The 12,581-nt window shown below is 39.4% G+C and overlaps 2 protein-coding genes across 2 annotated transcripts; one reads left to right on the top strand and one right to left on the bottom strand.

Moving 5' to 3' along the window:
* Positions 1–3,209: 3,209 nt before the first annotated feature.
* Positions 3,210–6,107, bottom strand: LOC122997792. The gene is made up of 3 exons (XM_044374027.1): positions 5,899–6,107; positions 3,688–4,875; positions 3,210–3,440 (listed from the first exon to the last, which is right to left on the bottom strand). Exons 2-3 carry the CDS (start codon positions 4,834–4,836, stop codon positions 3,315–3,317), a joined length of 1,275 nt encoding a protein of 424 aa, XP_044229962.1. The 5' UTR covers positions 4,837–4,875; positions 5,899–6,107; the 3' UTR covers positions 3,210–3,314.
* Positions 6,108–7,679: 1,572 nt separating this feature from the next.
* Positions 7,680–11,982, top strand: LOC122997821 (mesoderm induction early response protein 3-like). Its single transcript, XM_044374078.1, has 4 exons — positions 7,680–7,897; positions 7,989–8,116; positions 8,260–8,414; positions 10,384–11,982. Exons 1-4 carry the CDS (start codon positions 7,859–7,861, stop codon positions 10,857–10,859), a joined length of 798 nt encoding a protein of 265 aa, XP_044230013.1. The 5' UTR covers positions 7,680–7,858; the 3' UTR covers positions 10,860–11,982.
* The last annotated feature ends 599 nt before the right edge of the window (positions 11,983–12,581 follow it).

The following is a 12,581-nucleotide window of genomic DNA, read 5'->3' as shown; positions in this document are numbered from 1 at the left end:
ATTATTCAGCAGTACAAACATGCTGCTCTCTGCATACAAACATAAGGCAATTCTACTGTGTAACAAAAATAAATTTTAGAAACACAGACACAAAGTACTTAGCACACTTATGGAGAAATATGGAGGAAATGTGGACACAGCAACAATAACATGAGCAAACCAAGCAACAATTTCTTATTTGATACAGTAAAAACTCTCACTGGGTGATTACAGTCAGTTACAACAACTGGATGAACGATTAATGGAATTTAAATAAAATCTGTCTCTAAATTGTTTTTTTTAAGATAAAACTATTTTAAAAGTTATGAGTAGAAAAAAAGTTGAAGCTGCAGTTTATCAGGGCAAAAGCTGCACGTTGGATACTACACACTTACTTGATTTCGTACAATACACACTGACAGCAATTTGTATAAAAGCAGTGCTTTTATGTTTTTCTTCAGCTCTGCCTGCAGCATTTTGTGAGCTCTACATCAAGGAGCATGGAGCAATTATGAACAGATATCAAATGTTGTGCAGGCACTTCAATGCAGGTGGTTAGAATCTCATTCAAACCTATCTGAGAATTAATGCATGACTGGAAAAACAAAATCCTGGCAATACTGCCAATGCCCATGACATCAGTGTGTAAGGTAAATTTAAAGTAACTGGCTAACTTTTTAAGAGAGAGAGAGAAAAAAAACATTTCATCAGTGGAGGTTGTGCGTTTGTGTTGAGTTTATGAGGTGAAAGTTACTCAATTCTCACATTTTACACCAAATTACAGTAGCCTGTTAGAACATGAAGCAAAAATAAAGATCTTATGGACATTCATGGCATGGTTAAAAAAAACCAAACAAACAAAAAATGGCAGTAAATCAAACAGACATGGATGTGAAATATAACTGGAAAATAGTTAAGAGGATCTTTGACTTTAAGAAATGGATGTTATGACCTTGTGAAACTTATGTGCTGTAATGATCTCAATAATACAAAATAGAGAAATCTGCATTGATACTTCAGATGGTTCAGACTTGTTAACATTACTTCTTGTTGTCATTATAACTATGTGTTGCTAGACACAATCTATCTGCTTGTAACCACCATTACCCTTTAGCATCAAGTGCGTTAATAATGTCAGTACAAATTGTTGAGACATTCGTCGTGTATGAGGATGAAAACCGTACTAAACTGTCAAGATATCCATTTTAAGATGTTTCTGCAAAATAACTCAAATTTTGAATAGTCCAGTGTTAATTATGAGTCAACTTCTCATACTACCTTAACCCCTTTCGATTCCTAGATGAAAAATAAAAAAGATGAATCTGATTGTTATAACTTATTATGAATAACTGAATAATATGAATAATTATGGAAGATTGGAACAGAGAATAGAAGCCGAGCCTGTAACTTTGATATCTGGTTGAATATGATCTAAGGAACAAGACTTGACACACGAACCTACCAACACACATGGACATACTTAACACAACTTTATAAATACTCTTTCAGCGGACAGTTTCCACAAAGGTGCATGTACAGTTAACAAAATATAATTCATGTCAAAAATAATGTTTATCCAATCATTTGATACGACACTGTGAATATTCCTGCTCACCAGAAGATGAACCCTTTAGATTTTAATGACCCCATGACCTTTCTGCTAGTGGCACCCTCAGGACAAGCTTAACTAGCTCCACTAAGGCTCTAAGAATAGCTAAATCAGATTTGGAAACAGCAGTTGACAAAAGAGTCTCAACACAAGATTAATTTACCGACTGGCTTGTTCTGAAGCTTTTGGCTGTATTACAGTTTACAAATCAAGCAGAAAGTGGAGCTTGAGTTTCATATTATGGCTGTAATGAACTCTGTAGGGGATGCTAGCAGGACTTAACACTTTTGGGTGCAACGCACTAGAGGAATCAGAATTGATGCACTTCAACTTGTCAGGATATGACAATGTACAGTTTCACAACATTTCTACATTTTCTGTTCATCTTACTAGAAGGCAAACTAGGAAGTCATTTTTAATTAGTCAAGCTTGCTGTTTTTTATTGTTCTGAGTGTTGTGGGCCTTTTATCAGAGAGATTTTAAGATCTGCCCAGCCCTGTGTATTTGTGGTTTTGATGGTGTTTATGTAATGAAATACTTTAGGGAATAGTAACATTTTTTAAGCATCTGCTCAGAGTTGTATCGTTCTGATGGTATGAGTGTGCTTTATCATTCAAAGTGGATTCACTGATTAAACTAATAAAATACAAGTAAATGGCTTACTCCTTTACTGTACCACTTCTTCTGTCTGCATGATGCACTCCATTTGTATTATAGGAATCTAGGAACTTCAGACTGGTTTTTTAAAAACATACAAAGTCATGTTCCTTTTCATCCTTATCATGTAAGTGTCAAACAAACTATTAGAACCATCAATATTCAAGTACTCATTTAGAAAAGCAGATGAAACACACACAAAAAAAACACAACACAGTTAATATCCAAATAAAATAATATTGCGGTAGGTTACAGTGCAAGCAACTGTAATACCCTGAATGGTCAGGGGGAGAGAAAGAGAGGGAGAGGATAGGGGATGGGGGAGAGAGAAAGGGGGAGGGGATAGGGGGCGGGGGAGAGAAAGTAAGGGAGGGGTTAGGGGGAGGGAAAGAGGGGGAGGGGATAGGGGATGGGGGAGAGAGAAAGGGGGAGGGGATAGGGGGTGGGGGAGAGAAATAAGGGGAGGGGAAGGGGGGAGGGAAAGAGGGGATGGTGGTGGGGGAGAGAAGGAGGGTGAAAGGGGGGAAAGGGGAGAGAAAAAAGGGAGAAGTAGACAGAAAGAGTAAAGTAAAAGTAAAATAGAAGGGGAGAGAAGGAGGGTGACAAGGGGGGAAAGGGGAGAGAAAAAAGGGAGAAGTAGACAGAAAGAGTGAAGTAAAAGTAAAATAGAAGGGGAGAGAAGGAGGGTGAAAGGGGGGTCAAAGGGGAGAGAAAAAAGGGAGAAGTAGACAGAAAGAGTAAAGTAAAAGTAAAATAGAAGGGGAGAGAAGGAGGGTGAAAGGGGGGGAAAGGGGAGAGAAAAAAGGGAGAAGTAGACAGAAAGAGTAAAGTAAAAGTAAAATAGAAGGGGAGAGAAGGAGGGTGAAAGGGGGGAAAGGGGAGAGAAAAAAGGGAGAAGTAGACAGAAAGAGTAAAGTAAAAGTAAAATAGAAGGGGAGAGAAGGAGGGTGAAAGGGGGGGAAAGGGGAGAGAAAAAAGGGAGAAGTAGACAGAAAGAGTAAAGTAAAAGTAAAATAGAAGGGGAGAGAAGGAGGGGGTTGATCAGGCCAGCTGATCCTGATTCTGGTCTTTAATCTGTAAGGCAATGGCTGCTTGTTGAACTGGAGTGCAACAGCCGCATCAACACAGGACGCTGTTTAGTTTGTTTCTCAGTAGAAGCCCTCTTGTTCTGCTCCTCGTTCTTTATCTTCTTCTTCTTTTGGGGAAGAAATAAAAAGAACAAACCAGGTCAGTACAGAAGTACAAATAAATGCCTACAGTTCAACAAAAAGATGACAATCAGGTAATTTTTTTCCAGTATAGGCTTGCTGTTTGGTCCAGAAGAGGTTTCATGGCTTCAAAACTCATGAAGAAGTGTAAAATGTTATCTGGTTGGATCTGGTCTATTCTGGTGTACTTTTAAAGTGTCACTCATTAGAACTTTCATGTAAATGCATCCTCACCTTTGAGAAGATGCTGCGGAAGAGGCTGAAGAGCCCTTTGCTCTTACTAGCCTTGGTCTCCGCCACATAATCTTGGTTGTTGCTCAGACACTTGGACGCAGGCTGAGACTGGTCCACAGAGATCTGGCTAAAGGTTTCCTCTTCCTCATCTTCATCGCCAAAGTCACTGGACTGAGAAGAAGTTCTCGTCTCATCTGTGGACTCATCAGTCGTAATTTCAACCACCTGATGATCTGGTTTAATAAAGCTAGTAGAAGACAGAGATGAAACAATGTCTTCTGGTGCCACGTCCTCGTCCTCCACATAGTCCACCAACTCTAGCGGACCGGACAACCATCCTCCTATGCCTCTAGATGTCAAGTCAGTGCTGCCTGACATGCCTGCCTTAACCAAATGTTCCTCTGGAGCTGGGTGAATCCTCTTCTTCCGCCATAGTGACCTCTTCATCTTGTGGTTAAATTGTCTTGCCAGTGCCTCCTCTTTATTGTGAGAATGGAAACCATTCTGTGTCTGAATCCTTCTCTTCACTGTAGTGCCTCGTCCTGTGATGAAAGATTTCATGGTTACCATGGCTCCCTCCAAAGCCTTCTTGGCTGTTTTGTCGTCTGACACCTGGCAGCTGGCAGCAGTAGTGACGCTGAAGGATCCTCCATCCATAGAGGGTTGTATGGTCATGGATAGGACAGAGTTGACCTGATCAATGACCTCTCCAGCTAGTTGCAAGTTTGCTGCTGCTGCTTTTTTGTCGTCCTGTGTGAATACAGGATATCCATCATGTCCTGCAGGTCCTGAAGGCAAAGCCCTCAGAACCTCATAATGAGAGTCTCTGGCCTGGCGACTTGAGACAGCGCTGGAGACAGGCCTTGTGCTCTCTTCTGACCTGATGGACAGTCTGGAGCTTGACTCTATCTCAGTCTCATCTTCCTCATCTTCATAAGATGGTGTGATCACTTCTGAGATTTCAGAGTCAGTGCGGGAACCCCAAGTGGTATATGTTGATATGCTCTCCCCACTGAGTGAACACGATGAGGAGGCGTATGATGTTGCACTCTCCTCACTGATGGCTGACAGGGGACGAGGGAGGGTGAACTCTTCGTCCTCCCAAATGTCGTCACAATTCATCAGATCATCAAGATTTTCAACATCCATGTTCTCTGCTTCTTTGTCCTTTATATTTGAATCAGGAATCTAGTGGAGAAACACAAACTTTGAACTACAAGCAGTGGTGGAAGATGTATTCAAACCCTTTCCTTCAAAAGAGGTATAATTTTAAATTTCTTCATAACAATAAAAACAATGCCAACTACAATGAAAAATCTCTTCAAATTATGAAAATGTAAATGAAAACCAAATTTACTCTGATTTCAATTAGATACAATTTCAACTATCTAAGCAGTCCAATAAATTAACAGATCTAAATCCACTAAACTAAGATGGGTTTATACAACATGCAATTTTTAGTCAAGATAACTTTTGGTGTTTTTTTTTGTTTTTTTTGGTAACTTTTGTAATTGTTGACTTAACCTAAAAAAAAAATGAGGCAGCCTTTTAGTCTTAAATTTTATGCTGAAACTACTAAGTTACATTTTACAGTGCATTGTTGTCTATTGTAATATGTTCTATAGTACTGCAAAGAATGCATACTGTATGATAATTTGTCAGCTCTTTCTATATTGATGTAAACTTACTCAAATTAAAGCTGAGACTTGGCACTTTAATGTAGTATCCATTACTTTATTTCAAATTGAATGTGCTGAAGCACAGGGCTTGTAGAACAAAAACTATCCAAACACTTACTGTCTGGACTGTATGTACATAATTGTGTAATATTAATGCTTTCATCGAGGCACCAGCATTGGCACAACATTATGAAGCTGGGCATAAAAAACTTATCACCAAAAAGCATTTTTATTGATACTGATTTGAAGATTTTTTAGGTAATTATGCAATTAAATATGTAGCTTTACTGTTGTTCTTTTGGATTAATTTATCTGTGATGTAGTTTGTTCAGGTATTATGGCTGAACATTTTTCATCTTGTCTCTTTGTAAAGCAGGATGAACAGAAACTCCCTGTCCTCCAGCTCCCACTGAGAAAATTCACTCTCTGTTGCTGCTTCACAGAATTTTCTTAGTTAAAAACCTCTTCATCACCTTATTTTACATTTTCAAATCGTGCAAATGAATATCTAAACGTTTACTAACTTACTTACCAGTCTGTCTTCAGAAATCTTCAGTAGAACTGAGTGTACTTTTTGTCTTTGTCTTTCTTTCCTCCTCCTCTTAATGACTTTTCTTTCTTGCAGTTTTCCTCACTTTGAGTGGTGTGTTTTGCTCTTTCAGTTAACTGTTTGTAGTTTCGTGCAGATAAATAACTCACTGGTGTTCACTGTGGAGAATAGGTCTGAAATGAACTGAACTGTGAATGTCTTCTGTGTCACTGTGAAGGATAGAACACTTACACTGTGAGGTCATAGAATGCTCTAATAGAATGTAGGAATAGTTATGCACAGTAATGTGTGTGTGTGTGTGCGTGTGTGTGTGTGTGTGTGTGTGTGTGTGTGTGTGTGTGTGTGTGTGTGTGTGTGTGTGTGTACCAAGAGATATAGAGCAGAGAGAGACCACTGGTTTGTCAATGTCACAGAGAAACTATGAATTTTGCAGGACATGCAAAAACTTATTATCAATTGAAAGCAATAAGCCACAGATGCAGTGCCACCCCCTCCCAAGAACATGTAATAATAATAATAATAATAATAATAATAATAATTCAATAATCAGAAAATGTATTTTGTAATGTATAGCCTTTAATAAATTTGATTTGAGTTCAAACAAGTGAGAGTGAAACATTTGTTATACTGTCTAAGAGAAAAAAGTAGCATAGAATATGTATAATTTTAAAAATATTATTATTCAACATCATTATTATTATTCAACAATGTACAAACAGTACCAAAATACATGAAACATGAAAAAAATATAATTTCAAAGCCAGATGAGTTTTTAGAAGTGATTTGGAGCCTGAACTTCTAGTATATTCTAAAGCTTGGCGCTAGGGCCCCATAGAGCCAAAGGCATGGACTTTAGGCTTTAGGTTTGTTTATTTGTTTGTTCTATTTAAATCACTGATTGTTGCTTCTGCCAAATATATTGTGGAATCATCGGCAAACGATGAAGCACGTCCCTCTTTTTAATACTAGAGGAAGATCATTAGTGAAAATTGTGAACAGGAGCGGCCTAAGACAACTTCCTTGAGACACTCCATGTTTCACATATTTGACCTCTCAGTAACGTCCATTGAAGTACACCATTTGCCTTCAATATTCCTTTAATAACAATATAATAATACGTTTGAATAATAATAAATTTGAACATTTTGTAGGATTGTGTAAATTGTGTCGACGCAAATAAGGATGAAAATTAACATCCCATTTTGTACTGTAGCGTAACGTAGAATCCACTCTATTTCTAAATTGGACCACATAAATATGCCTCCTTAAGTCTGAAGCATAATTTGTCCTTTCTAATGTGATGGCAGACTAAACTGTAATATCAGCACTGTAGAGTTTTTACATCAAAATTTAATACCCCCCCCCATTTAAAGCTTGAATCATCCCCCTTTTAACAATCCTACAGTAATTTGTGAAAGAGTCTGAGCACATTCTCTCACATCACTCATTCTTTGTTTCATTTTGATGTGAGAAGAGCTTCCTTCCCTCTGGCTCACCATTGACAGAAAACTGCTCAGCATTTTACTTTTTACTGCCATACTATTAGTAAATCTCTAGTTCTTGATGTAGCGTGAAAGGGAAGCACAAACTCGCTGGTTAGTATGCAGTGAGCTGCAATGATGCTCATAGTGAATTTTAAGTCACGTGGCAATTAAAAATCATTCTGTACAGGAGCAAACAGTAAAGACAAAGCCATATGTTGTGTATATCTGTAGCTGTGTGCTTTGTACACTCAACGTGCCTACAGAAAATATCTTGGATCCAGTTGTTGTCTTCATTTGTTCCAGTCCTGTGTTCTCAGTTTACTATATGAAGCTACCCTTTTTTAACATCTGGATCACTTGATTTCGCACCAATACTATATTTCTAAATTGGTTTCATTTCAGAAAAATCGCCCCAGTGGTCCGAAGAGGAATGCAAGAACTTTGAACACGCACTACAGATGTATGACAAGAACTTTCACCTCATACAGAAACACAAAGTGAGTCTTACTTCATGATATGAGAACATACTGTACACATAGAAAGCTCTGAAAGTTTCTCACCCCTTTTTGAATAATTCCTTTTCCTCAGGTCACAACGCGAACTGTAGCAGAATGTGTGGCTTTTTACTACATGTGGAAAAAGTCGGAGCGCTTCGACTTCTTCGTGCAGCAGAATCGGTTCGGGAAGAAAAAGTACAGCAGCTATCCTGGCGTAACGTAAGTGGCAGAAGATGCAGTGAATCTGTTTGCATTCCTGTGCTTTTGTTTTAACACAATGAACTCTGGTTAAAATGGTGAAAGTGTGCATAATTTGGAAAAACAAACCCCTTTTACAATGAAACACGTTTCATTGTATGCAGTGACCTGATGGACAGGCTGGTGGATGAAGCAGAGGGACTGGCAGTGGACAGTTCTTCCTCTGTGTGCTCAGGAGCAGGTGGAGGAGGACGGCTGGAGACCACCACAGACCAACAGCTCAGCCTGCTTAACTCCATCACTGCCAGCGATCTCACAGGTCAGTAATGGGAATTAATTCTGCAGTCATGGAAAAGGAATACTAAGTAACATCATGGAAATCGATTATTAGGGCCCGAGCACCGACCGGTGCGAAGCCCTATTGAAACTGAAGGAGTTATTATTATTATTATTATTATTATTATTATTATTATTATTCCTCCGAAACAAACGCATTTTTGAGGGCCTAAACATGCACGAAAACTCATGAAAATTTGCACAGATGTCAGGACTGGCGAAAATTGCGATATTTTATGGGTCTCGAAATAAAGCGGGACAAAATGGCTCGACAGCGCCACCTAGAAAGTCAAGAAAATTGAGCCCCTCGATACAGATTGTCGTAGGAGAACGAAATTCGGTATGCATATGTATCATGACCAGTCGCACCAAAAAGTCTCAAGGACACATAGCCTAACTCCAACAGGAAGTCGGCCATTTTGTATCAAAGTTGAAATTTTGCACCGATTTTGTCATTTCCAGCCCGCATACTTTAACGAACTCCTCCTAGAGATTTGACCCCAGGACTTTCAAATTCAGTCCGTATCATCTACAGGCATAGGAGATTAAAAGTTATTAAAACAATTCTCATTAGTCTTTCCTAGGGGGCGTGGCTGGGCGGCGAATTTCGATCCTTCGCCATGAAAAATGAAACGGCTATAACTCCGGCATACATGATCCTAAGAGAGCCAAACCTTTTGTGCTTCATAAGAGTCCCGCCCTGAACGGGTCCATGTGACAATACAGGATATGAGTCATAGCGCCACCTCCTGGCAACAGGAAGTTACATGTTTTACGCTCTGACGCCCTGTGGGCAGCACGGTGATGGAATCCAGCTGAAATTTACTGAGAATAGCCTCAAGACCTTGGAGATCTTATATTATGAAGTTGGTGACCCTTCGTTGAAAGGTGTTGCCATGGCGACGCGGCGAATTTCGATGTGACGCCATGAAATTTCAATGCCTTATAACTTGACTCCACGTGGTCTGATCTTTTCCAAATTTCATATGCTTGTTAAGAGTCCCAATCTGAACACATGTTCAGTCTCATATTTAGCGAAAGTCATAGCGCCACCTACTGGCAACAGGAAGTATCATGCGTCGTACTTTGTCTAATTACTCCTAGGAAATTTGGCTGATGCACCTGAAATTAAGTCAGCTAATAAACAAGACCTTGGTGATGCTACATTTGGCAGCTCATGACCCAAAACTGAATGCTGTTACCATGGCGACACATCCTTCGCCATGAAATATGATACTGTTTTTCAGGGAGAAGGGATTGCTCTACAGTCATGAAACTTGACACACATGTCTAGAGTGATGTCAGCTCAAATCCTATGTGGTCGCTTTGAATGGGCGTGGCAAAATGGCTCAACAGCGCCCCCTTTAAAATTTCAAAATTGCAGCCCCGCCTTCCAGATTAACGTAGAAAGATGAAATTCACAGGGCACATGTATAATGTCAACACGCACAAAAAAGCCTCTTGAAGCCTTATTGTAAGTGGAACAGGAAGTCGGCCATCTTGAAAAAAATGGTACATTTTCGCCTTTTCTTGGCCATTTCGCATACCTTGTATTTTAAAGAACTCCTCCTACAGAATCCATGGTAAGGACTTCAAAATCAGTGTGTGTCATCTAGACTAGTGTATGATCATGATGGTTTGGCCGTGGCGTGGCGTTGAGTTTTGATGTTTCGCCATGACAGAGGAAATTGATATAACTTGAGTGTACACGGTTGGATCTGCCTCAAACTTTACACAACAAGTCACTGACAAAAGCCCTTCGACTGAGCGTCACTTCGACATGCGCTGGGGTGCGAGGGCCCGATCATCGCTGCTTGCAGCTTTAATTTTATTTGTTTTTCCTCATTTTTTTAATGTCACGCTGTTTTTTTTCCCCTCAGTCATCACGTGTTCCTGAGTCTCATTTTGCTTGAAGTTATCAAATGTTAATTCAGTGTCCTGTCTCCTTTCAGCTTTGAGTAACAGCGTAGCTACGGTGTGCAGCCCTGCAGAGGTCAGTTGCCTGGACTCCTACAGCTTTCCTCCCCTGGAAAGCCTCCATCGCGGGTCCTTGAATCACGAGGAATCCCTCGGGTTCCCTTCCAACGGTGCGGACCCTGACTGCCTAAACATGCTCGACGCAGGCTTCTACCACTCGGACCTGGGCCAGCTAGGAGGAGTCTGTGTCAACAAGGACTGTGAGCGGCCTTCAAAGAGACTCAAGATGGCGCTGCCTGACTCTTTTATCAACGACGTCTCCGTAGGTAACCTCGGAGTGGACTTTGAAGCGCGACGGAAAACGACGCACCACCACCGAATCACCGGCGCCAAAATGGCAGTGTCTGTCACAGACTTTGGGAGCTTGGCTGGCAGCGGTGAGCCCAACGGCTTTCTGGGAGGACATGCGCGGCACCACACACAGCACACTGCAGCACTTCAGTCAGAGTGATCTTCCTCATCTTCTTCTTCTTCCCTTTTGAAACCCCTTTTCCTGCTTGTACATAAGACTGACCTCACTGGAGAATCCAATTTGTTTAAATTCTATTATATATATATATATATCTATCTATCTATATATATATATATATATATATATATATATGTATATGAATATACTTTTTTGTTTTCATTTTTTGTGTAATATGACATCAGTGATGTCTATCATATAAAACTAAAATCTTGATTTCTCTCAAGAGTTTATATAGCCATTTATTTTATTTTTGTTTTGCGGTCTTGAGATGTGTAACGTCCATGTACAGTGGGGCCCAGAGGCTGCAGTAGGAGAGTTGTGTATCTTCCTCCCTCACATCTACACATAACATCGTCATAGCTACAGTATGTTATCCTGCCATTCTTTTCAGCTGCCAAAATCATCTTACAGTAGTTTTCCTCCTCTAGCGTGTAGTTGCTTTGTTGTTTGAAGTGGTACTTTTTTTTTTTTTTTCTTTTTTTTTTTTTTTAAATTTAGTGTTTGGTTTACAGGTACTTTTTAGTAACCAGGCTGGTGAAAATGGTTTCTATGTGTCCCCAATTAAACCTGGTTACATATTGTATGAAGAGCAACACTAGCATGAAGATGAGCTTGGAGACCAGGAAGTGTCGCAGGAGGCCATCAGCTGCTTTGGCCTTCCAGTTTGGTTTTGCTTTTTTTTTTTTTTTCTCTCCTGTGGAAACTTGTCAGTAGTTTGTCTGCTTGTTTACTTTTAAAGTGCTAAAAGTGGCCAAACTGGAACATGTGAATGTTTATAACAGTTCATTTTTATCCCATGTAGTCAAATTCAAATTATAGTCCCAGATTTTATACTTATTCTTTTTTTTTTCTCTCACATTTTTATTTTAAAGAGGTAATCAAGAATACCTGAGTAACATAATCAGAGCATTTTATAGTTGGATATCAAGTTATTGATATCCTACTTCTTGTAAGGAGGATATCAGACTAGCAAACCATGTCACAGCAATATTGCAATGTAAAATATATTAGTTGGGTTAATAGCCATTGAAACACAGACATCAGGCACAGTGAAGTATTGCATATTTTTACCTTTTTGAGATTTTGTTCAATCCTTTAATGGTTTCTCTCTTGCTACTCTTAGGAAAGATTAGTTGAAAATGTCAAGTTTATTGTCGTGAAAAATTTTGTTTAAAAATGTTTCTAAACCACATAGCCCCATTTTCAGACCACTTAGCAAGCTTGCGTAAACCTGCTAGCAGTATTATGTTTATTTAAAAGCCACTCTGATATTGTATCCAACATCTGCCTAACCTAGTCTGACTAGAGGATGACTTGTTTAATCTGGTCGACAATTTCTTGGAGTCTAGTAGCAGAAATGGAACCGTTTCTCTTGACTGAAGTCCATATTTGTGAATTGTAAAATGTTTAGCGGGTCATCGTCAGTTGATTGGATGCAGTAGTAGTGTTTACTTAATTTATCTATGCATTGTGATATGAATACGTAGTTTGTTTCAGGGTTACATTGTTTGTCATGTCCATAGTTCTCACCATTGTGTGTGTGCGTGTGTGTGTACAGACAGGATTCATGCCGATAAACCATAATTAAGTTTGATCAAGTAATTCAGTTTCCAAGCCCAGCGTCAGAGAAGATGATTCACTTCTGCGTTTCATGTAAATAATTAGCAAATAGCCTTTAAAAAGTCTATTAACTGACCTCTT

The sequence above is a fragment of the Thunnus albacares genome, chromosome 2 (assembly GCF_914725855.1).
Source record: "Thunnus albacares chromosome 2, fThuAlb1.1, whole genome shotgun sequence".
In the NCBI taxonomy this organism is placed as follows: domain Eukaryota; kingdom Metazoa; phylum Chordata; class Actinopteri; order Scombriformes; family Scombridae; genus Thunnus; species Thunnus albacares.
The sequence above is the reverse complement of the archived record's forward strand: the minus strand, read 5'-3'. Positions and strand labels throughout refer to the sequence as shown.

Coding starts and splice junctions, on each gene's coding strand:
- LOC122997792 (XM_044374027.1), bottom strand. CDS start 4,836: ATGGATGTTGAAAATCTTGATGATCTGATGAATTGTGACGACATTTGG. Junction 3,441..3,687: donor TCCGCAGCATCTTCTCAAAG/GTGAGGATGCAT, acceptor CTTCCCCAAAAG/AAGAAGAAGATAAAGAACGA.
- LOC122997821 (XM_044374078.1), top strand. CDS start 7,859: ATGTATGACAAGAACTTTCACCTCATACAGAAACACAAA. Junction 7,898..7,988: donor ACCTCATACAGAAACACAAA/GTGAGTCTTACT, acceptor CCTTTTCCTCAG/GTCACAACGCGAACTGTAGC. Junction 8,117..8,259: donor AGCAGCTATCCTGGCGTAAC/GTAAGTGGCAGA, acceptor CATTGTATGCAG/TGACCTGATGGACAGGCTGG.